Source organism: Macrobrachium rosenbergii, chromosome 36 (genome assembly GCF_040412425.1).
Source record: "Macrobrachium rosenbergii isolate ZJJX-2024 chromosome 36, ASM4041242v1, whole genome shotgun sequence".
Taxonomy (NCBI): Eukaryota; Metazoa; Arthropoda; class Malacostraca; order Decapoda; family Palaemonidae; genus Macrobrachium; species Macrobrachium rosenbergii.
The window spans coordinates 5,398,400-5,425,170 of NC_089776.1; the positions used below are offsets into that span (position 1 = coordinate 5,398,400).

General features: G+C 35.2%; 1 protein-coding gene across 2 annotated transcripts in view; it reads left to right on the top strand.

The window, feature by feature from the left end:
* Positions 1–26,399, top strand: part of RfC38 (replication factor C subunit RfC38) — a 230,369-nt gene extending 203,970 nt beyond the window's left edge. Inside the window, exon 7 of one of the 2 annotated variants that reach the window (XM_067134414.1) lies at positions 25,620–26,399. In XM_067134414.1, coding sequence (XP_066990515.1) covers positions 25,620–25,808 — 189 coding nt within the window. In that variant the 3' untranslated portion in view covers positions 25,809–26,399. The remainder of the gene's footprint in view (positions 1–25,619) is intronic. The other variant, XM_067134415.1, reaches the window with a different exon arrangement.
* Positions 26,400–26,771: the final 372 nt, after the last annotated feature.

Consider the following 26,771-nt stretch of genomic DNA (forward strand, 5'->3'; position numbering starts at 1 on the left):
GTCGTTAGTTTGTTTACGGGCGCTGTCTGTCTGTGGAATATGTGTGAGGATTTTTCGGTTTTGAAGTGAGTTTTTTAGTCAGAGCAGAGTTCTGGTCTGTCGTTTGGTTTTGGACAGTTTGTTGTATGTTCCGTGAGTTGTTGTTTTCCTTGTTGGTGCTGTTCTTGTTGCTGTATGTTCTTTCTTTTTGCTCGTTTTTTTTTTTCTGTTTTGGTTGTCTGTTTGTTTGTTTTTTTTTGTGCTGTGTTGGCGACCGTGGACATCCTCAACCATCTTCCAGCAACCGAGGATCAGTGAGTATTGTATGTGGTTATATGTTCAGTGTATCTGTTTTGTATTGTTTTTTGTTTTTAAATTCCGCCACAAAATATTTGGCGCCCAACGTGGGCAGCTGGTATTTCAGCTGCAATTGAGATTAGTGGCTGGTAGTGTGACTGGAAGAGAAGGATGGAAGAGGAACTAGTGAGGTTGGCAAGAGAGGAGAATGAGTGGCTGAGGGGTGAGAATGAGAGATTGAGGAGTCAGTTGGAGGAGATGGGGGGAATGCTAAGGAGTGCAAAAGAAGAAATGAAAGGGGAGATGAAAGAGTCAGAAGAGAGAATGGAAGAGAGGGTGGATAAAAGTTGGAGGGAATGATGAAAAGTGTGGAAGAAATGATGAAAGGTATGTTCAAAGGGTGTTTTTGGAGAAGGGGCTGTTGGAGGCAGGTTCTCTGGAACGTGTGAAGGGGCAAGAGAGAAAGAAAAGGAGGAAGAAGTGAATGGAAGCGTGAGTGATGAAAGTGATATGGGAATAGGAAGTAAGAAACGAGGGAATGAGAGGCAGGGTAAGGAAAAGGGAATGAAAAGCAAGGGAAGGAACAGAGGGAAAGTAAGGATAAGTCAGGGGAAGAAAAAGGGAAGAAGGGAAAGGGAAAGGAAATGGTAAGAAGGGTAAGGAAGTGGGAAAGGCAGGAAAGAAGGGAGAGGGTGAAGGTAGTAGTGATAGTGAGGTGGATGGAGGTGAGTGGATAAAAGTGGATAAAAGAGGGGGAAGAAGAGTGTAATGAGTAAGATGAATGTAAGTGCAGAAGTGGACTCTTTGTATTCGGAAGAGGGTATGAAAGGACAGAGTGAAAGTAGTGAAAGTGAGGAGTGAAAGTGAGAAAGAAGTGAGAAAGGCTATGTATGTGAGGGAGGTACCCCAGTGTGAAAAGTATAATGACTATGGAAGTAGGGATGTGCATGATTTCTTTAGGGAGTATGAAAGGTTTTGTCAGGATAAGTATGGGGAAAGTAAGAGAGTGTGGGCACGAGAATTAGGAGAATATTTGACTGGGTTTTACTTGATATGTATAGGGTTATTATGAGTGTGGGGAGATGTTGAGTATGACAAGGTGAAAGCTAGACTAGTTGAGCAAGCGGGGCATATGAAAGCGAGTGTTAAGTATAAGAGGAAGAATGAATTTGATGAGGCAAGAATGAAAGCTGGGAAACCTTGTCACTGTATGCTTGTAGGCTGGAGACGTTGGCAAGGAAGAAGTTTGGGGATGATGGGATAGATGAATGTAAGGAGTTAGTACAGAAGTTGTTAGGGACAGTGCCAGATGGAGTTAGAGAATTTGTGAACTTGAAGCGGAAGGAGAAGAAAAGATGGACGAATGAAAGGTTGACTTGGGGAGAAATTTTGGAAATTGTAGAAGATTATGAGCTTGACAGGGTTATAAAAGAGAGCAGAAGTGTAAGTGTAAGGGCTGGGGTAGATGAGAGAGTGCCAGAGTTTGGAAGCTTTAGGGATGCAGTGTTGAGGGGCCCAATGAGAATGGCCGATAGTGTAATAGATAGGAGTGTAAGAGCAAGTAATGTGGAGGTGCCAGTGAGGATGAATGGTGGGTTTGTAAGGGAACAACGGGTTGAACGGGTTAGGGATAGTAGTGTACAAAGGGAAGGTCGATGAGTGGAAGTCGAGCGAAGTGTTTTAGATGTGGAAAGGAAGGACATACAAAGAATGAGTGTAGGTGGTCTTTAGGAGTGTGTTTGGGTGTGGGCAATTGGGACATTTGGTAAGGGAGTGTACGAAGATAGGGGTTAAATGCTACAGGTGCGGACAGGTGGGACATATTGCTAATGGTTGTAGGGGTACCAGTGAATGTAATATGTGGCAACTGTGGTAAGAATGGGCATTATGCGAGAATGTGTTCAGACCCGAGAGCGAAGTGTGTCGAATGTGGAATGGAAGGGCATGTATCAAGTGTATGTAGACGAAAGAGGGTGACTGTGACAGCGAATTCGGGAAACTGAGTGTGAAGGGGGTTCAAATGGGTGGATCCTCCAGGATGCAAGCGGTGCGTGTGATGCATGTACGTGAGGGGTTGTTGCATGAGGGATCAAAGCAATTTGTTTTGATAGAGTATGGTAGGAAACGTAAGAAAGGGAAGAAACGTAAGTAAACTGAATGGTCGTAAGTTGTGTGATAGGGGTGTGAGTGCCAAAGTGGAAATGAATGATAAAAGCGTGTAATACGGATGAATGGGATGGTATGGATAGAACGTATAGCATATCGGGTTTGATATAACTGAGCTGACTGAACGTGTAGGGGTTAGTGAACGTTGGAGGTGAGCAAAAGTGTAAGAGTAAGAGAGCGTAGCAGTAATATACGAGTGATTGAAAGCATGAATGAATCGTTGCAAGAATTGGAAAGGTCAATGAGCGAATGGGATGGGTTAGTTGAAGAATTGGGGAGGTATTTGGGAACGAGTTAGAGGGTATAGATGAGATTGTGGATGAAATTGAGAGTGGTAATAGTGAAGAAGATAGCATGAATCTGAGAGAGAATGGAGGAGAAGATGTGAGTTTGAATGTTGCTAGAAGAGAAAATGATTCTGAGAGAATGATTGCGTGCCCATGACGAACGCGATCTAGAGGACCTGCTAGTGAGCATCCATGGGTGTTGCGTAAAGGCGATTTGAAAGAGGTGTGAAAGGTGTTGGTTGGGAAATGCTAAAAGGGGGAGAAATATAGAGGGATGAATAAATTTGTTTTTATTTAGCATTTCCCAACGTTTTGAGAGAGAGAGAGAGAGAGAGAGAGAGAGAGTAATTGTCGAGAGAGAGAGAGTGCTTCGGTTGTTGGAAGAGGATGAGGTCGTTAGTTTGTTTACGGTGCTGTCTGTCTGTGGAATATGTGAGGATTTTTCGGTTTTGAAGGAGTTTTTAGTCTTGAGCAGAGTTCTGTGCAAGGCGGACATTGGTGGTAGATTGTTGTATGTTCCACGTGAGTCGAGTGTTTTCTGTTGATGTTATTGTTGTCTGTGCATGTGTCTCTTTCTTTTTGCTCGTTTTTTTGGTTGGAAGTCTGTTTTCCGGGTTTGTTTGTGTAATTTTGTCTACTGTGTTGGCGACCGTGGACATCCTCAACCATCTCCCAGCAACCGAGGATCATAGTAGAGTATTGTATGTGGTTATATGTTCAGTGTATCTGTGTTGTGTATTGTTTTTTGTGTTTTAAAATCCCGCCACAAGAGAGAGAGAGAGAGAGAGAGAGAGAGAGAGAGAGAGAGAGAGAGAGAGAGAGAGAGAGAGAGAGAATGTTGTCCCTACTTAAGAGAGTGAAATTATTTATCAATTATTACGGAGACAGAGAATAACACGAGAGAGAGATACTATCCTTAATTGAAATATCAAGGTGAATTATTTATGAATTATTACGGAGGCAGAGAGAATAACATGAGAGAGAGAGAGGGAAATTATTCTTAAGTTAGATCTCAAAAGATGGAAATTCAGTATTAAACTAACTTTTAAATTGAAATCAAAGTTACTCTAATTTCATTTAAAAAGTTAAAAAATATATTACCCTTGAAAAAGAAATAAATGGTTAACATAAGAATATAGAGAGTGTGAAGATTAGTATACTATTTCTCTCTCCCCCCATTCCACCGATCGATCTATTTTTAGAAGTCTTATCAACGTCATTTTTCAAAACTTCTTTATTCTATCTCTTAGTCTTTGTTCTGAAATGCTCTATGTCTTTATTTTTTAGAACGGCGCATTCACAGTTTGTAAACGGTACAGGTAAAATTAGATCAATTTAAAATTACCTACTGTACAGTTAAAGACATACAGAGAAACATTAGTATGTAGGTTGCGCTAACTACGAATGAGAGAGAGAGATAACAGTTGTCCTTGCTTTAGAGAGTGAAATTTTTTATGAATTATTACCGACAGAGACAGAGAGGGAATTACAAGAAATCTTTGACCACTAATCAGCAACACTACCCCTTCTTAAAGTGACATGTCTGACAGCTTTTGCCTTCAAGCTTCTTACAGAAGATGAGGGAAAAATATTTGTTTGTTTAAAATTCATATCACATATGAATTTTGTAATTAGTTTTATTATTATTATTATTATATAATCTTATTAATCTTAGTAATATTTGAAAATTAGTAATTATTAGGTAAAAAATTTATTTATCATACAAAACAAATAAACATATACATGTACCATAAAAATTTTCTCATCTCAGTAAAAGAGAAAGAGAGAGAGAGAGAGAAATTATTACTTTTATTATTTAATGTTATTTAATTTACACATTAACCCTTAAACGCCGAGCCTCTATTTACAAAAACGTCTCCGTATGCCGGTGGCGTTGGGAGTTAGCGCTGAAGGAAAAAAGTTTTTTTCAAAAAAATCACAGCACGCTTAGTTTTTAAGATTAAGAGTTCATTTTTGGCTCTTATTTTTGTCATTGCCTGAAGTTTAGTATGAACCATCCGAAATGAAAAAATATCATCATATATAAATATTGAAATATTTGACAGCGCAAAAAAATTTTCTTATAATTTTATACAAATCGTGCTGTAAGCAAAACGTTAAAGCTAACGAGTTATTTGTTTTTTTTTTTTGTATTGTACACTAAATTAAATTATGATTTTGGTATATAACAAATTGTAAAACAATCAAAGCAACACAAAATGATGCAAAATGAATTGTAACGCTGGATTTAAAAAATGTTTTTTTCAAAAATTCACCATAAATCGAAATATTGTGCTAGAGACATCCCGTTTCTTGAAAAAATGAAGCCAATTGATTGAATATTACTAGACTGTAAGTGTTTTAGCTTACAATTGCAGTTTTACCATTTCAGTCGAGTTAAAGTTGACTGAAAGTAGAATTTTTTCTATTTATCGTGATTTATATGAAAATATTTCAAAACTGATAAAAGCTACAACCATGAGTTATTTTCTGTTGTATTGTACATGAAATTTCGCACATTTTCATATATAAAACTTTATGTAACGACTAATATAAAATGGTGCAAACATTACGACAACGTGACTTAAGAATTTCTGAGATGTTCGGCCGAGTTACCGTGTGGACGTAAGGAAAATGTTTTTTCAAAATTCACCATAAATTGAAATATTGTGCTAGAGACTTCCAATTTATTGCAAAATGAAGGTAAATGATTGAATATTACTAGAATGTAAGAGTTTTAGCTTACAATTGCGTTTTTTACCATTTCGGTTGAGTTAAAGTTGACCAAGGTTGAAATTTTGCAGTTATCGTGATTTATGTGAAAATATTTCAAAACTGATAAAAGCTACAACCATGAGCTATTTTCTGTTGTATTCTACATGAAATTGCGCACATTTTCATATATAAAAGTTTATGTAATGACTAATGTAAAATGATGCAAACATTACGACAAACGTGACAAAAGAATTTCCGAGATGTTCGGCGAGTTACCGCACGCAAACGTAAGAAAAAGTTTTTTTTTTTTTTTTTTTTTCAGAAATTCACCATAAATCGAAATATTGTGCTAGAGACTTCCAGTTTGTTGCAAAATGAAGGTACATGATTGAATATTACTAGAATGTAAGAGTTTTAGCTTATAATTGCGTTTTTACCATTTCGGTCGAAAGTTAAAGTTGACCGAAGGTTGAAATTTTGGCAGTTATCGTGATTTATATGAAAATATTTCCAAACTGATAAAAGCTACAACCATGAGTTATTTTCTGTTGTATTCTACATGAAATTGCGTACATTTCATATATAAAACTTGTTATGTAATGACTAATATAAAATGGTGCAAACATTACAACAACGTGATTTAAAGAATTTCTGGCTGGCATAAGAAAAAAGTTTTTTCAAAAATTCACCATAAATCGAAATATTGTAAAGAGACTTCCAATTTGTTGCAAAACGAAGGTAAATGATTGAATATTACTAGAATGTAAGAGTTGTAGCAGACAATTGCGTTTTACTATTTCTCGTCGAGTCAAAGTTGACCGAAGGTTGAAATTTTGCAGTTATCGTGAAATTTATATGAAAATATTTCCAAACTGATAAAAGCTACAACCATGGGTTGTATGTTGTTGTATTTATCATGAAATTGCACACATTTTCATATATAAAACTTTATGTAACGGCTAATATAAAACAGTGCAAAACTTACACAGAAAATGACGAAAAGAATTTGAAATTTTGGTTTGAATTACATGAGCACGGGTGTAAGAAAATTTTTTTTCAAAAAATTCACCATAAATCGAAATATTGTGCTAGAGACTTCCAATTTGTTGCAAAATGAAGGTAAATGATTGAATATTACTAGAATGTAAGAGTTTTAGCTTACAATTGCATTTTTCGACCATTTCGGTAAAAAATCAAAGTTGACCGAAGGTTGAAATTTTTGTAGTCGACGATGGTACGTCCACTTGGCACCCAACAGACAATTTTTAGTCGACGTATGATACGTCCAGTAGGCGTTTAAGGGTTAAAGCTTGAACTTATAAATTACATAAAAAATTAAACAACACTTTTGCAGGGTTTCTCAGTACAGTATTCACAAGTGATTGCGTGTTTGTGAAAAACTCGTGTATGATAATTAGTTAGGTTCTAATTAAAAGTTTGCGTGTCTGTGAATTCATGATAGTTTAAAGTATACATTTGGTGTTTGAGCTATAAAATAGTCTGTTATAATTGTTTTTATAGGGTGTCTTTGGTGTATGAGCTATCAAAATAAACGTTTTTAGAGGGGTCTTTTGTGTATGAACTACCAAACTATGCAGTTATTAGTGTTTTTAGGGTCCCTGTCCCTCGCAGATCCTGGGGGTTAACTGTAGTGGGTGTTGTCTGTAGCCTATAACGTAGGATTACATATCCTTAAATGTGAACTAAATAATCCTGGGTTAGGTGTTAACCTAAATTACCAAGGATCTTAGGATTAGGTAACCCTTTAACGCCAACTGGACGTATTTTATGTTGACAAAAGTTGTCTGTCGGGTGCCAAGTGGATGTAAAATACGTCGACTACAAAAAATTTTTAAAATATTCGCGGAAAAATACTTATAGGCCTCGTTTGAAAAAAAAATTTAAATCGCGCTTTGAGGGATGCTGGGAGTTCACGGATCACGCTGTTGTTTTGTTTACAAGCGTGACCCAGCTGCATGTGCAATTTCTTTCTTATCCCAAAAGAAAGCATCAGCTAACTCTGCTGAAAATCTCAGAAATTCTTTAGTCACTTTGTCGTAATTTTTGGACCATTTTCTACTAGCCTTTACATAAAGTTTTATATATGAAAATGTGCACAATTTCATGTAGAATACAACAAAAAAATAACTCATGGTTGTAGCTTTTATCAACTTTGACATATTTTCATATAAAATCACGATAAGTGCCAAAATTTCAACCTTTGGTCAACTTTGACTCGACAAAATGGTCGAAAAATGCAATTGTATGCTAAACCTCTACATTCAAGTAATATTCAATCATTTACCTTCATTTTGCAATAGACGGAAAGTCTCTAGCACAATATTTCGATTTATGGTGAGTTTGAAAAAACTTTTTTCCTTACGTCCGTGATTAAACTCTGCTGAAAATCTCAGAAATTCTTTAGTCACTTTGTCATAATTTTGCATTATTTTGTATTAGTAGTTACATAAAGTTTTATATGTGAAAATGCGCGCAATTTCATGTAGAGTACAAAAAAAAACTCATGATTGTAGCTTTCATCAAATTTGACATATTTTCATATAAATCACAATAAGTGCCAAAATTTCAGCCATTGGTCAACTTTGACTCGACCGAAATGGTCGAAAAATGCAATTGTAAGCTAAAACTCTTACATTCTAGTAATATTCAACCATTTACCTTCGTTTTGCAACAGATGGGAAGTCTCTAGTACAATATTTCGATTTATGGTGAATTTTTGAAAAAACTTTTTCCTTACATCCGCACTAACTCTGCTGAAAATCTTGTAAGAGCCTGACGCTGTCTCTTCCAAACACGTGTGTGTTCATGTGTTCGCAGGTGTTCGTCCATCATTGAGTGACAAGACAACAAGAGCATCTCGTTTTTCTTTCTCTAAAGGAACGTGATTTCAACCATACAGTATTTCTGTTTGTTTCTCCTAACCATTGTTGTCTTGATGTATGTACAATCACCACTACTTGCATTGCCATGCAAGCATTCTAATCATGTACTCATAATGTTCCAACAAATCTTCTGTATCAAACTGAGTGTATGTTTCTTATTGTGAAGACGCCAAATGTCTCGCCACTCCGATGGACGACAAACACACGAACACACACGTGTTTGGAAGAGACGGTGTCAGGCTCTTACAATCTCAGAAATTCTTTAGTCACTTTGTCGTAATTTTTGCAGTTTTCTATTAGCCGTTACAGAAAGTTTTTTATATGAAAATGTGTGCAATTTCATATAGAATACAACAAAAATAACTCATGGTTGTAGCTTTATCAATTTTGACATATTTTCATATAAATCACGATAAGTGCCAAAATTTCAACCTTCGGTCAACTTTGACTCGACTCAAATGGTTGAAAAATGCAATTGTAAGCTAAAACACTTATATTCTAGTAATATTCAATCATTTAACTTCATTTTACAACAAACGAGAAGTCTCTAGCACAATATTTCGATTTATGGTGAATTTAAAAAAAAAAAATTTCTTTACGTCCGCGCTAACTCTGCTGAAAATCTTGTAAGAGCCTGACGCCGTCTCTTCCAAACACTTGTGTGTTCGTGTGTTTGTTGTCCATCGGAGCGGCGAGATGTTTGGCATCTTCACAAACAGAAACATACACACAGTTTGATACAGAAGATTCGTTGGAACATTATGAGTACATGATTAGAATGCTTGCATGCGCGCGCTAACGCTGCTGAAAATCTCAGAAATTCTTTAGTCACTTTGTCGTAATTTTTGCACCGTTTTATATGAGCCGTTACATAACGTTTTATATATGAAAATGTCCCTTGTCTCCTAGTTAAAAAAGTAAAAGAGAATGATAAAAATATTGTCAGTAACGTTATGCTCTTGCATAAATGCGTACAGCCATAAACAACTGACCGCGAAACTGTTGTTTTGCTTATAACCGAATCGGATAACAACAGCCGTTTACCTGGTATTTCAATCATCGTACGGAGATAAACAATTTTGAATGTTATGGCACAAATGACGTTAAATAGAATAGGACTGATGTATTTTTACATTATACCCTTATTCGGTATGGATAAAAGATCGTCAAGGAAATATACTGCTAAATTTAAGCTGCAAGTTGTAGCTGAAGCTGAGAAAACAATGTTCAAGCTGCTAATGCCTATACTGTAAATTATTGTGCATCGGCAACATGGATGAAACTATCGTAATTAAAATGGGAGAGAAAGTACTGTAATCAAAACTACTGGGAATGAAAGAACACATTACTGTTATTTTTACGCCGATAAACGATAAACACATAAAGCTTGTATTATGATGAAATCAAGTGAAAATAGCAAACAGAATCTTGAATATTTTTACACAAAACAAACGTCCCCAAACGGCCATTGTCATGTATTAATGAAAAAATAGATAAATTAATAATAGATAAATTAATTTCACAATGAGACATATTTTAGTTATATTTTGACTTGAAAACACTTCGTGTAACGAATAATAACCTTGCCCCTTATAAAGTATCTAGACTCTAGAGATTCATTTACGCTAACTAGAAGCAAGAAAAGCTCTCTGAACTGAGTTAAATGTGGCGAAACAAACACCACGTAAACATTTCTAAACCAAAACATTGATCGCTATGAACGTAATTTTTAATACTAAAGCAATATGAAAATATATACAATATTATTGGATACAGTGAATTAAGGCATAACATTTTAAAAGATCATTGGAAAAGATGCATTTCATTATGTTGACGTTTGTATAATATGATATGCGAATATAGAGTACAGTGTAATGTAGGCTACGCTACCGTGTATGTATACAATATACCATAGTGTAGGCTAAGCTAATTCTTGTTTGTTATTCAATTTCTTTGTATTGAATTATCATAAGTCACTTGCATGAACCTCCAAATTAGCTGATATTAACTCAAACGCCGATTGACGTGTTGTAAGTCGACTAAAATTGTCTGTCGGGTGATGAGTGACGTACATCGCGCTGACTACAAAAAATTTCAACCTTCGGTCAACTTTGACTCAACGGAAATGGTCGAAAAACGCAATTGTAAGCTAAAACTCTTGCATTCTAGTAATATGCAATCATTAACCTTCATTTTGCAACAAATTGAAGTCTCCAGCACAATATTTCGATTTATGCGGTGAATTTTGAAAAACTTTTCCCTTCGTCCGTGCGGTAATCCTCGCCAAAAATTTCAGAAATTCTTTCATCATTTTTGTCGTAATTTTTGCACCGTTTTATATTTAGTCGTTACATAAAGTTTTATATATGAAAATGTGGCAATTTCATGTAAAATACAACAAAAACAACCCATGGTTCAGTTTGGAAATATTTTCATAATCACTTTGTCCAGCCCCAATTTCTTGGAAACACAAACGCTCTCCCTATTGAAGGTAAGAGTTGTGATGTTAGCATTTTTTGATGGTGCTGACCTAAGACTTGAGAAGCTAATCATGAGCTGCTTTCAACTTTTACGATCGGGTTTTATGGCTTTGGGCACTACATACTGGGCCACTGTTTTGAGTTCGTGGTGTTGCTTACTTCGGTCAGCATATCTTTTTGTTCATGGCACAACAGCTTAGATGTTATCATTGTTCTTCTGGCCTCCTTGTTCTCTACATTTCTTCTTCTCTCTCTCTCTCTCTCTCTCATTTCCTACCTAATTTCCCTAACATCACTGCATCACTCGGTCACGCTATCTCACACTTCCCTCAGTGTGACAATAAAAATACAGTTCAAATGGATGACTGCAAATCTACACATAAAATAAAGCACTTATATGATTGCCTATCAAGTAACACTCTCAAAAAAAAATACAAATTGCACAAATTGTGTCAATGTACTAATGTAAAAAATCACACCGAGAATATTGTAGAAAATTCACATACTATACCATGAGTCAAAAGATATATATATATATATATATATATATATATATATACATAATGAATTACCAGTGTAAAAAATGGTTAATTGTAATAGTGAATATATAATGTAATCAATAATATATAAAAACTTCAGCAATAAATCATGTCTATAAGATCACTTTATTTCTTCATTGGTCTTTTTATTTCTGTTATATATATATATATATATATATATATATATATATATATATATATATATATATATATATATATATATATATATATATACAATGAATTATGCTTCAGTATAGTGAATATATAATAATGTAATCACACATATAAAAAAACTTCAGCAATAAATCATGTCTATAAGATCACTCTTTACTTTTCATTGGTCCTTTTATTTCTGTTATAATCTTTCAGTATTTGTACCACACATTTACACGCTTGACTAAAAATTGCAAACATTACAAGCACAACCAGTATTGTGGATCAAATTGAACAGAGATAGAATTGGTGAAACCTTATCTTTATAATAGAAAAACTCATCTACCAATGGTAACTCTTTCAGTTGTTTTAACTCTGAGATAACTGGAAATCTTTAACTTCATTAGAGTAGTTCATGTATGGGACACTTTTATGGTACACCACTTCTGTAAAAACATGAGGTTCATAATATAATTTATTTGGGATTACTAACTTGCAAGATTTATCAAAAGCATGAACATTACTGAAATTGATTTCAGTACTTATATTATGGCAGTTAATTGTTGCTGTTAAGGTATTTAGTGAAAATACAAAAATTGACTGTTCTAATAGGATGTGGTCAAATTATGTTTGGATGATTGTAAAGTAATAACCGTTTTTCTTATTTTTGTTTTCAATTATTTCTTTAACACAGATAGGCATTAGTAGTTTCAGAAAGGTTGTCGTAGATGTTGGAAGATGTACTTACTCTCAAAATTATGCAATCCTTAATTGAACATCAGTAATAAATGACATCATTAGCCCATGTTCTTCTAATGCAAAATTGATGTTGTTGATATTTGAGATTATTACATTTTCCTCTTTACTGACGGGGAAAGGATGTATGGATATCAGTACATTCAGCATCTTTTGATTAAATGGTAACACTAGTCATCTTGTTTGTAACCACCTTGTATTATCAAACTATAGTAGACTATGACATCCTTACTATAGGGTAATGCCCTTTACCAAAAAAATCATTAATTATGCTTTCTATTCTGAGAGTAATTAATGCCATTTTAATATTCCCTTTATAAGCTAACAAAATGGCATTTAATTGTGTCTCTAAGATCTTGCAAGAGAGTTCTGACATTACTAATGAAAGTACTTACTGTAGGTACTGTTGATCTTCTAACTTATTTACTTACTCATTAATATTTTTGTTAACTGCATTAATGAATACCTTTAGTTTTTCTAACTCTTGGTTATTTAAGTTTTGAAAATTAATAACTCTATTCAGGACAATGCCTCTTGTTGCCGCCTTAATTTTTCCAATTTATCTATACGGGCCCTTCTTTTTCTTGCAAGATTAGAGAGTCAGTTGCTGCACCAAACAGTTGATTAAGTGTTGTCTTATAGAAGGTAAGAGGGATCTTTGATCTTGTATTAACACACTTCCGCAATATCTAGTTTTTCCAAATGGTAAGACACTGTTATTTTCTACTTTTGGATTATTGATTTTAATTTCCCTTTGAATATCTTTCAACGTCATTTCATTGATAAGCACTGGATGTAATATTCTACTCATGACAATCAGGTCCTTAATTTCACAGATCCTTTTTTTCTCTGAGTAGTGCACCTTTCCGGATCACCTGCCACCCTCGATGACACAAGCCTTATCAGGGATATTCTATATACATGAGGTATTTTAATGTTTACATACATTGTTTATATATAACAGTTCAGCACTTTTACTTAATTTCTTTATCTTTTCTAAGTTATGTTATTTGTTCCTTGCTTATTTTTGTTTCAACTATTCCTTCATTTTTTTATTGGACCAAGTGTCTGTTTTTATTACTTTACATGATTATAATGATCAATTCTTTCCTTTAGATCACCTCACTTATGACCTTAGCTATTTAATTTTAACATTCCTAATAATTTATAAGGACTATTAACCTTATGGACACTTTTACATTAGGACCTTCTGAATATGATTCTGAACATATACACCTGAGCACCTTACTACAATTGGTTTAGCTGCAGTATTTTGTCATAGTAATTTTTGCTTGGACATTCTGAGATTCTTAAGTCTAGTCTGCCTGTTTGATCGCTTCATACGCATATCTACGCATGCACATAGTCATCATAATTATAAGTATGTCAGTGGTGTTGCATCATCTAGTAACGATTTGGTAGTCTCTTCTGGTATTCATATAACAATTGGTGTGGCTTCCTACTGTTTCATTTACAGTATTGTTTATAGTGAACTGTATGTCTTCCAAAGCTAAATCCCAGTCTTCTGTATTAGGTTTAACTAAAGTTCTCAGGATATCTCTTTATTTTAATAGATTTGAGTCTTTCACTGCTCCATTTGAATCCTGGCTTATATATTGGTTATTTGATATTTATTTATCTCTGCAAATTACATAATTTTCTTAAAAGTTCATTAGTAAACTAGCTATGCTATCAGAGAAGAACTTGTGGACATGAATGTCTTCATAATAATTCTAGATTTAAGACTCTTCTGCTACTGTGCACTGTGCATCTCTATTTCTTATCATACACCTACATATCTTGGTAGACAGTGTAAAAGACTGGTTTGTCTATTCTCTAACAGTGGTAAGAAATGGACTTAAAAATCCATTGATATGACTTGAACGGATTCAGTTCGATGATATTTTTCATGGAACTTTTGGATTTACGTTGATTTTGATTTCTCATTACAAACTACAATACCTTTGTACAAAGTTCTGGCATTCACTCGCAATGTACAGTGCAATTTTCTGGTAATGATTCACTTGGTTCTTTGATTCCTGACAGTCCTGCTAACTTATACATGAGTGGGTTGGTTCTAAAACTTCTCTGATTAGTGTTTTTGGGATGTATAGACGAGAATAACCATTCTTCACTGTTGGTCTTTTATATAATAAACTATTGATTAAAACAAACTGATTTTGCAGATTCATCTGTCATTAATTGTCCCATTATCTGCCTGATTTCTCTGTATCTTTTTCCTGTTGTATTTGTACTCTTTTCTAAATCTAAGTTCATTACTTGATAAAGTTAAACAAAAGTATTAGGTAATGTACTTCTTTCTTCTTGGGATCTGGATATGATTCATAGTGTATTAAATTTTCCCTGGATATATCTGAATTCTGGGGTACCTCTAATGACACTAATGTAGAACCATCTATTAAACTTCATATTATATTTGTAAAAGTTCTTTCTTAAACAAATCAACAAAATGGTTTGTGATCAGTAAGACATTGACTTTATGTCCCAAGAGATTATGTGTTCAAATTTTCTTTAACCCCCAGCATAATGAAGTAAACATTGTCTTTTCTATTGTGCTATAATTCTTTCCGCTGCATTTGTATTATTCTACTGGGCATAATATACTGTTCATTCTTGTTTTGGTCCTTTTATAATAATGCAGCCCTAGTCCGTACTCTCTGAGGCATCACAGGCTACAGAAGTCTTGGAGAAATCTGCAGACTAATACAGGATTCCTGGTCATTTTACTTCTTAGTGTTTGGAAGGCTGTCTGGTTGCTCCTTATTCCATTCATATTTGACATCCTCTTTGTTAATTCTGTTAATGGCTTCCAGTTTATTGTAGCAAACCCTTAATGAAAGGTCTATAGTAGCTCACCATTCCTAGAATCATCTCTGCTTTCAAATCTTGTAGAGCTGGATATTCAACTATTGCTTTTATCTCTACTGCTTGCATTCACAGACCATCTCTTCACTAATTACATGACTTAAGTATTCTAATGACTCATTAAGAATTGACATTTCTTTAATTTGATTTTTAGTCCTGCTATTTAATCTTTCTAGGACTATTTCAGTTTTGAGGATTTTCTAAATCTTTTGCATAAAAATGATAACATCATCTATGCAACCGGCAACATTTTCATGTCCTCAGTATCCAGCATTAATTCAACAATCGTTAAAGGAGCCGAAGTGAGTCCAAATGGCATGGTTTCAAATTGTATGTCCTTATATGTGCTGAAGGCTGTGTATGGTTTCTCGACTTCTTCGTCAAAGGTACTTATTGGCACTCCATCAGTAAATCTAAAGATGAAAAATATTCTTTGCACCCTCCCGAATTGGAGCTTACTATTTATCTGAACCCGCTGGCATTGCACTTATCTGGGATGAAGTTAAATTTAACTTATAATCTATTACAAGTCTCCACTCTGATCTTTTCTTGGAACAAGTAGTAATGGAGAATTATATGGAGATTTAGGGAAGGAATGTGACTGCCCCATCTTTCTTCATCTCTTCTATCAAATTATCAACTATGGAAGTCTTGGCTTATTGGTAACTATAATTAGAGTCAAAGAATGGTTTTGTTCCATCATCTAACGAAATTTTATGTGTCTTAGGACATTTGTTCTACCTAATTTATCTCCTTCTGTAGCTATTACATCTCTGTATTTTCTAATACCTGAATTAATTTATCCTTGTTTTTCTGAAAACTGTTTTGATCTAATTTCCTTGCTTAATTCAGATTCTTTGACTCAGTTAGAGAGAAAATGTTTTTTCTTCTAATGTTAGTAACGGATTGTTAATAGGTATCTCTTGCAAAAGACAGTGCCTGCATATAGTATTAGTTTGTTATCTGAGTAGATTTGGACATAAACTTCACAAGTATTACCCTTCATGTGACTAAAGAATTATCCATCCTGACAAATTTTGGTAACTCTTCATTTAGTAAAAGAACGTCTTAAGTTCTCTTCTTACCCTTAAATGTATTTTTGTTAAACACTTTGGATGCAAACTATCTGTCTATTGAGTATGAATTACTTATTATGACTTAGCAGAAAAGGAGGCAACAAATTTCTTCCATCTTTTATCTCTGAAAAAATAACATTGTTCAGCATCTACACTATTTTCTTCAGTTAATGCTATTATATCACTTATATCTACTTTATTTATTTTGTTTAACAACAATACTTCATTTATTAACTTCCTTCATTATCACAACTTATTACTACATTGCTATAACTATCTGTATTTATCTCTGGCATATTTATCAACATAGACACCTTGTTTTTCGGCCATATTCAGAACTCCTTTGTGATCACCATTACTTGCCTCTGGAATATTTCTATCTTTGAGGATATAATTTCTGGATGTGTACATCTTCTTTGGTTTCTAGTCTGTAATTGTGGGAATTCCTCTTTTCTATTCTTTTCCATTTTATTTTGGTTGTTCTCTTGATGGTAATTGATTTTATGTATGTCTTTCTCACTTGTTGAAGTCATCTCAGACAAATTGGATCAGATTTCCAGTGAACGTAAACTTTTCTTCCAAGCAGAAGCATTACTTCCCATTATCTTGTTTCAGTTAATTCTTTCCTTTCTCTGCAGTCTAGATGATTCCACATCTCTTCATTAAATTAAATGAGAACAACACCTGTGCGTGGAAAACCTGTCTTCTATGAACTATAAAACTTTCAACAGCTTTATGTGATTTAAAGGTCGTTCACATCTAAACTTTTAATCTGTTTACCCGCTTACCTCCTTTATTAATTTGCTTTTGACCTGAATTAGCGCTTTAATGCCCAAGCAATTTGTTATCGTGATGTTTATACTATGCTCACAGTACTACCTGAATCCATAAGTACAGCATATAATTTATTATTTATTGAACTTTAATGATAGGTAAATCATTTCTGATTATTTCTTCTCTGGCCCATGGAAAATACCACTTTTTTTACACTGCAACAGGATAGTATGGATGAACCTTTCACTTCCCCTTTTACTAACTCTTTCTACTTTTTGGGGGATTATCGTCTTAAGTGACTTTTCTTGTGGTATTATGTGTAGGACAATTTGTCATTGACTTGAAGACTTATTTGATGTTGAGCGCATTACTGCTTAATCTAACTATTTATTTATTTCTCTGTGTTCTAAACCAGCAGTTCTTGTTAAATGTCTCATTTTCTACAAACCGTGGCAGATTCTAGGTTTTCACACTCGCTTGTAAAAATGAGATTTGTATATCCAAGAAAGCTACAGGTTGTTTTTGGTCTTGCTCTGAGCAGAATAGGTCACTTGGGTTGAGTTATTTCAGTTTGAGTTTGAATTATATTTATAAGGTTTTGCGTCACTTTCTTGTTTGATTATATCTTTCTGATCTGGATTCCATTTTTTAGTATTTTGGGTATATTTTCCTTTGGAAGGTATTTGACTTATTCCCTACTTGTCTGAATTATCATAGAACTTATTATTCATTTTTTAAAAGTGGGATTATTATTTCTGCCTTTCCTTTCATTTTGTGCTTCTGTTGTTCCCACAAATTCCTTGGAGAGATCTATCTCTTTCTTTTGTATTCCTTCTCTCATTGTCTTCAATGTTTGAAGGCTGGTTTTCTTGGGATCAAGTTTTATTTTTCTGAAAGCTTTCTTTTCCTCTTTCTCCAAGAGCTGCTATATATTGTTCCAAATGATTTATAATTTGTAAACATGTCTTTTAGCTCAACTAAGTTACTGGCACTATCTCCAAACTGAGTCTTATCTCCTATAGTAATGCCTTTTTTCTTTAAGTAGTCTCTTATTTTCTCTATTGCATTTGTACAAATTAGCAATTGTTTTATATTGCCGGTTAAGGAATCTAGTTATGTTATATAAACTGTCAGTCTTATTTACTGGTTCCCAGAGTGATAAACAAATTTCTTAATTCTGCATAGTTATTAAGCTTCATAAAACTTCTAGGAATTCAAAAGTTTTATGAGCGCTCTTATTGTTCTTGAGCTGACAAGCAACAAGACTTCTTACTTTATTTAGCTCTTCATCGCAGCCATGTGACTATTCCTGTGTTCATAAGCAATGGTTTACAGTATAGGATTTGAGTCTACTTTTGTCAGGATTTGAATCATCCACCTGTCCACAGAAGCGTGTGGCCGTTGTAATTACGGCTGCTTGATTCATATTGTGAAAATGTAAGGTGCAAGTATTATTAGTATTGTTACTACGTATTACTACTACTGTTAGTAGTATTAGAATGATTAACACTATTTTGGTTCTTAAGTTAGTTGTGTTATTATTGTTAATATTTCCTGCACTGCAGCGGGAGTGGGAATTTAGTTCTAATATCTGCTATGATCTATGTCGACGGTCTTAAATCAGACAGAATGCTCCAACTGTGTTCAGTAATCTATCAAACACTCTGTACTTTCTGCCACAAAAAATAATTATTCAACTGTGAGTACATTAATTGAGTATTTTAAAATTTGTTGTACTGTACCAAAATGGAAAGAATTCTGTCAAATTATCACAGTAAAAAAATAAATTCTACTGAGTTCAAGTGCACAAGTAAATTAATCTTTCAAAATCTCCTTTCATACAATGAAAAATTTTATATGAAATTGGGCATCATATCATCAAAAACAAAAAAATATTCATCACCTTACCACAAGTGAAGAAAAAACTAATTTCTATTCAAATTATTTAATAAATAATTAATTATCATAGAGAGGGTAATAATATTGTTGCAAGAAAAAAATTTTATTCACTTTGCTTAGAGTTTTCTTTAATTTTCTGAATCTTATAAAAGACAAAAAAATCTTCACTTATTCACACATTTAAAGAGAGAGAACAGTAATTTCTTTTCTCGATAACTTATAGGCTGTTGCTATTGTAGGTTTCCGCCATCGTAGTCTTATTGAAATTCTCTGTGTTGTTTTTCAATCACTCTCGTAATGATATTTCACAAACACCTTTCTTGTTATCGTCGTCGGGGTCTGGCTCAATTTGTAGACGCTAACAGTTCTAAATACAAGTGAACGGGATCGTACTGCCAACTGTTATGTCCTTCATAACGTAAGTTGACAGGATCTTATTCATCGGTAGCAAGTCAGCCTTAATTTTCAGTAAATGTTCACTTCACCGAACGAACGGCCAGTGAATTTGAGCGGATGGATTGTTCTCCCAGACATTCCCAACTCAAGTTATGACCCCCACCAGTCATTTTCATCATAGTATCCAACATCCTTTTCCTAATGCCGACAACTGAATTAATGAATTCGATCTGTCAGACCCATATGGCCGTCATTGCGAGAATTGACAATCTTTTATTGTGTTCAGCCAGAAACTTCAACATTTTTCAGGTAGGAAGAAATCTCTTTTTCATCATTCACATTTGAACATTGACTCTTGATTGTCCCTACACTAATATTAACCTTTGACTCCCTAAGCCAAGGTAGTTACAGTTCGTCAGCATGGATTTATTCAGATTCCTGTTCGTTTGAACTGCAGGTTGGTTTTCGTTTACAGTGAATTTATGTAGAACCATACCGACCTACACTTCTGAAACATGATTCTGTCAATTCTGATCGTGCAAATTTTTTTCCTTATGCGATCAGAATTATTTTCTAGCTCCGCAGACCTATGGATCAGGCCTACTCCTCAGTACCAGGCCTACTCCTCGGTACAACAGCCTCAGTGTTCACTTCTGCAATACTCTTCTTAGAACAGGGATGGAGACTAATTCTTGAAGATGGAAAGGGAAGTCATAGTCTTCGACAAGGTCTCCCCATTCCTTCCCGTCCTCTCTGAGAGAGGTGAGAACTTAGCCTAATGGTAGGATGACAACTATCCCCTTGGGTGTTGTACACACTTCCCCTCCAGAGGTACAGTACTCCATGCCTCAAAGCATCAACCAAAGGGCATTCACCTATACTTCAAGAGGTTAGGTTTGGTTTGGATTAAGTTGGGAACTTAACCTAACTTTGCCTAGCCTAACTAGTTCTAGTCTAGTCCACCAGACCTGCATTTCAGTATCCTGGAACTAATTGTCTAATAGCATCAACCAGGAGGTAGTCTCCTGCTCTACAAGGGACTAGGTTGGGTTAGGTTTGGTTGGGTACTTAGCCAAGCTTAACTAGTTCTAGCCTAACCTTACCAATCCTGCACTGCAGTATCCCAAGACTTCTTGTTTCTTGGCATCAACCAGGAGGTAGTTACCAGTTCTTCAAGGGTCTAGGTTGGGTTAGGTTAGATTGGGTACTTAACCCAACCTAGCCTAGCCTGACCTAATCTGCACTGTAGTAACCGGGATCTTCTTAGATCTCCAAGGCTCAGGATCCGAGGATAGACGCTCCGTAGTGTTGTTAAGCAATGATGCCATGGTAATTCCTTAGCCAACAAGAGTGGGGGTCCTAGTGTCCTACCATTCTTCTCAATTGATGGTGTGGGTGCATGGGTTTGCAGTAGCACTCTCAGCACAGTGGTCAACCAGACACACTCCAGGATAATGGATGTATGACAGACAAGCTTGGTTTCACATCTGTGATTCAAGTCTTGCGCTTACAACTTCCCGTCGTTTTGCCTGATTCTTTGGGAGATCAACTATACCTCCAAACTAAGTTCTGACAACTTGTTTTTGGTTCCTACTCAGTCAGGAAGCAGTGTCTAGGAGTTCCATTTCTTTTGACTTGATGTAGTTACACTTATCCTGTGAGGAGTGGGAGATGCAAGCAGTAGCTGCTGCTGCTGTAATTACCAGTTGATCCACAACCCGAGGAGAGAATATTATATGGATCTTAAGACAGTTTCAGGAGTCTCAGTGTCCAAGGTAGTGCCATGGTTACACTGTCCTCCTCCAGAGATTTTTCATTCTTTGGAGCATTGACCAGGGCGGCAGTCTCCTACACTTCCTTTCTTGGAACTTAAGCAGTTCTTTTTAGACTTTCAAGAGTTTCAAGATCCAAGATATACACTCCTTGGTGTGATAGCAACAACACCACAGTAGTGCAATGCTCATCAAAAGGTCTTAGTGTCCTTTCATCTGCTCTATTGCAGTGCAAGTACATGAGCAGAGCATCCTTTCATTTACTCTATTGCAGTGCAAATGCATGAGCAGACAGAAAAACATTCAGTACAGTGGCCAACCAGACATCCCAGGCAAGATGGATGTAATTACATGTATTCACTGAAGTCAGGAGATAAGGACAGTTGATCTTGGCATCTTGACTTCCGGAAATTCGTTGAACCACTGAAGAAGCTTGATCATAGTCCTTTCTCAGTTTACTGAGTTAGCGCTGTTCTGTTCTGTCTTCTCGCACTTTTGAATAAAGTAAGATATCTTTGGTACCCATTTACATCTGGAAGCTTACGCCTTTTGTCATTTTACATGTTTCGAAAGTGATCAGTGAGATGGATCATTCCACTTCTATGGTCCTGTGGTGCCAATGATAGTATGAAGTTAATGTTGCCTCTGTAAAGACTAGACTTTCAGCCCAATGCCGACGACTCGTTTGTTAGCTTCGAGTTGGCAGAGAAACAGTGTCCAAATTGTCATTTCTCTGACTAGTGAGATTATCTAATGAGCGCACCCAGCAACTTCTTGGTGGACATGAGTACAATTCAGTCCAGATCTTTCGAGGCCATGGGCATTGGTCTGTCCATCGCATTCAGGAAGAATCTGTCGGTCGAGTACTAGGATGGAATGTAATCGTGCAGATCACATTCATCTCCTTTTACCATGGGATATTGCCCATAGGTCCTTGGACTCCTTATCCTTGGATCCTATGGTGACTCCTTATCCTTGGATCCTGTGGTGGATGCTTAACAAGTCATGTAGTTCACCCAGCTCTTGAGGGACAGGTTGCATCTTGCCTAAAGTGTGCTACTGCGAGAAGGTGTGTATGGGAATGGCCTCCCCCCTTTCTCCTGTCTTCCTTCATCTTCCAGTGGACAGAACAGTGAACGAGCCACCACATGCTCGACTGGTGTGCATGCAGGTGATCTAGATGACGAGTATCCTATCTATAATCTAGCTCCGTTTGGATTAGTAGATGCAAATCCTTCTTCCTCTCTAGCAAGGGGAGAGAGGGACTGACTATGAGCAAACCAGTTGGTTATTCTTAGCTTTATAGTCTCCAACAATGTGGGTTTATCCAAACATTTTCAAATCAAGGATGTTACATTCCTTTAATTCGAAATGGCCAGAAGTTTGACAATTTAACATCTCTCTTGTTCAATAGATCAGAGGTATGGTCTCCTTCCTTTGCTCTTTCATGACCAGGAAGAGAGTACCCAGGTGAGCTGAACCACCATTCAGTTCAGAGATTTACTTGGAATACTCCCTCCAAAAGTAAGTCTCCCATATGTAAAGACCGAGGGTTCGTATTTGTGTAGGAACAAATGGCATATTTTTAATGTATTTTTCCTAACATACAAACCTGAGGTCTTTACCTTAAGGGCCCACCTCTTACCACCCCTCATTCTCTTACCTGGACCAAAAGGTAAACTGCGTAGAACTGAATGTATACCAACTTGGTGGGCAGTGCTTCCGCCCCTACTGTTGGTAAACTGTTACCATAACCTCCTTGCAAAAGTTTAACAGCTGGATTTCCAGGTCGCTGAAAGTTAATCCCATATATGAAGATCTCAAGTTTGTATGTTAGGAAAAATACAAATTACTTTAAAAATTTGTCATGTTGTGTGCATGTGTTCCAGTGTAAGAGTATATGCCTTGGTGCAGTTTTTAATTTCATTTTCATTCATATGTTACCACACTGAATGACCTGTTTGGTCCTAGTGCTTGGCCCCTGGCCTAGACCTGGTATTTCATTCAAATCCTTCGGGCCAGCCCTATGAGAAATCAGCTCAGTGGTCTGGTTAAATAAATTAATAATAATAATATAATAATAATAAAAATGTTATGTAAAAGTGGCATCCGTGGAAAGTTATGTAAGCTTATCCAAAACTTTTTGACATCGCAATTTTCAGGTGAAAATTGATGGTATTTTGTCGCAATTTTCAGGTTAAAATTAATGGTATTTTGTTAAAAACATTTCCACTTGAAGATTGTGTTTCACAGGGAAGTGTCCTTAATGGCACACTGTTTATGTTAGCAATAAATGATATCAGTAATAATCTACATATTGGAATTAAAAGTAACCTGTACATGAATGATTTTGCCATATAGTATTCAGCATCTCATATAAAATATGCAGAACAAATCATCAATAAAACCATAATAAAAATAGATGAATGGACCCTATCTGTAGGCTTTAAATTATCCACACATAAGACCCAAGCAGTCGTGTTTTATAGAAATAAAATGCGGAAGAAAGGTGAAGAAATAGATTTAAAAATCAGAAATCATAGTATACCAGTTGGCCAAACTGCAGAATTTTTAGGATTAGTATTTGATGCTCGCCTAAATTGGAAAGCTCACATGACATACATGAAATCAAAATGTAAAAGAGCATTAAATCTAATTAAAAAACTATCCAACACTACTTGGGGAGCTTATAGACATACCCTTATTGTACTGTATAAAGCAGCAATGCTGTCTATCATTGACTATGGAAGTGAAATATATGGCTCAGCATCAGACGCAGTGCTAAAAGTGTTGGATCCAATTCACAACGAAGGCCTTTGAATATGCTCAGGGGCCTTTAGATCATCACCAACCTCATCTTTATAAGTTGAATGTGGTGAACTACCACTGTCTCTCCATAGAGAGTTTGTAACAATGAAGAGTGCCTGAGAATTCAGACAAGTGATTCTCCAACAAAAAAGTATTTGAATTAAGAGATGTACTTATAAACAATCATCCACCACCTTTCCCTGCTAGAACTAGAAGATTGAGTCGCTGAATATAAATATATACAATTACCTTTAATAGTAAAATTACCTCCTCCTTGGACTATGATTAAATGAGAATTTGCACACTTAAAATATTTATCAAAAAGTTACTCATATACTCCAGAGCACCATAGACAACATGCAATAGACCATAGAAGCCGAAAAGGCCCACCTTACGCAATATACACAGATGGATCTAAATCAGAGTATGGAGTGGGATATGCTGCAGCATCCCAAGACAAAACGTATCAGTTCTCCCTACATGATAATGCTTCAGTATTCACAGCAGAGTTGTGTGCAATTACATCAGCCATAAAAATAATTAAAGAAACAACATCCAATAATTTTGAGATTTTTAGTGACTGAAGAAGTGCTATAGAAGCTATTCAGAGTTACAAATAAAAAAATATTGTACAACCAATTAAGTTGTTACTCTGCAAGTTATATAGTAATGGGAAAAATGTAGAAATATGTTGAATCCCTGCCCACATAGGGACCAAAGGAAATGAAGAGGCTGATAAAGCAGCCAAAGAAGCAACCCATATGACACAATCAAATGTAAATATCCCTGTTAATGATTATATAACACATATAGAAATTGGTATTATAAATTGCAAAATATATGGAGTGAAGAACCTGAAAATAATAAATTAAAACCAATAAAACCTATTGTTAGGAAATGGAGTTCATCATACCAAAGAGAGACGTGCACAAGCAATTCCGATATGTCTCTGAATAGGCCGTACTTGTCTGACACATGGATACTTAATGAACAGCACAGCATAGTGTCAGTGTCCAAAATATAACCAACAACAGTTGTCAAGTTTCAGAAATAGATCAGTCAGTGAAATTTTATCAGAATCAACATTTTCAATTGTTTGAATTATAATATTCATGATGAGCTGTAGATGAATTGATAAAATATAAAAACTAATTTATGAAAATGCAAAAGCCCATGGGGCATTTAATAAATAAAAAAAAAATATGAATTTTAAAATCTTCTGATTTTTTTTCCTTTTTTATTGCATAGATGGAAATGGGAGTAAATGTATTTAATGTGCGCGTGTGTTCATAGTGGAAGGATGTGCCTTTTTCATATTTATGTTTAAAATTTCATTGTCATTTATCATTTAGTACCAGTGCCTGGCCAATGGTCTAGACCTGGTAACCATTTCATTTTAATCCTTTGGGCCAGCCCTATGATAGCCGTTAGTCAGCTCAGTGGTCTGGTTAAATTATTTTAATAATAAAGTAAACAGTATGATAGTTTGTTTGGGTATCTGCACTGTTCTTGGTTAACATTTGATGATACTATCAAAATCTTACACAGAATGGTGGTTTCTGTTGGTTTAAATAACAGATTCTCACACAAATGATAAAACTTATGTACTGCTGGAAAAGGCATGCGAACTCCCGTGATTGTGGTAGTACTATGATGAAAGACTTAATTTTTACATGTATTCTTATATTTATAAAATCATTAGTATTCATTAAATTTATTGACACTTATTTCAGGGACTACTAAAGGAACTTGTACGTAACTGTGATGGTGAGCTGAAGTGTGAAGTAACAAGACTTGCTGCTTTTCACGAGTATCGCCTGGGCCAAGGAAGCAAAGCAATCTATCATATAGAAGCATTTATTGCTGCTTTTATGGCTATATACAAAAAGTTCTTAGAGGAAAGTATGTCTTCCATGTTTTAATTGAGTAAAACATGACTATCTCTTGAAGCTGTATTTAGTTGTCTAATACAAACTAACATACACATTAGATTTTAATATCTATTTTTAATTGTAGAATTGTGTGTATGAATTATGGTAAAGTGAAATGTTTTGATATATGCACTGTACTGAACTTGAAAGAATTGTTCTCAATGTTTGTAAGCTAACAGCATCCTAATTCAAACTTGAATTAAACTTATTTTGTGTAGGCTACATCTCAGTTTCTTATGCTGAGTGGAAGGGAGACTGTTTTTCTTAGGTACCCTCTTTTTTTATAAATAAAAATTAGCTGTTCAATAATATTGACCATTTCAAATACCCATTCCCCTTTATTATATTAATGGTTGACAGTGTTTTTGGTGTTCAGAGTTATGATTGTAAAATTTTGTAACAAAATACCAAGCAGGTTAAATGAGGTAAAAAAAAAATAAATAAAATTGTCTCAAAGGTCTCAAGCTTGCTGGAGATATGGCAGGTTTTAGAGTGTTTTAGAATGATAGCTGACTAAGGCTTTCCTCTTTTCATAGCAAATCAGTTGTAGTACGGCCTTGGCAATATATTTTGAATTTCTAACCATTATTTTACTTGTCCTTGCACACAGCTACTAGTCTGAAAGTTCTAAGAGTGGATTCATTATGTATATATGTTTGTGTGTCTTACACAGTCGAGAGAAAATTTCATTGCTTATCTTTTTCCATCTGGTGTTACTGTAGCTTGAGTGACTGCATCCCAAAGGCTACAGTGAAACAAGCGTTACCCAAAATAATTTGACAAAAATCGAAAGTAACTGGATTGCAAGAAACCAGAGATGAAATAAAATGGAATACTAATGTTCACCAATTGATCAAACATGCTAAAGTCCATCATATTCAACTAATTATTCCTCCTAAACCCTTTTCCCACAATATGTCAAAATAAGTCAAAGTCCAGTATATTCCCAATGGA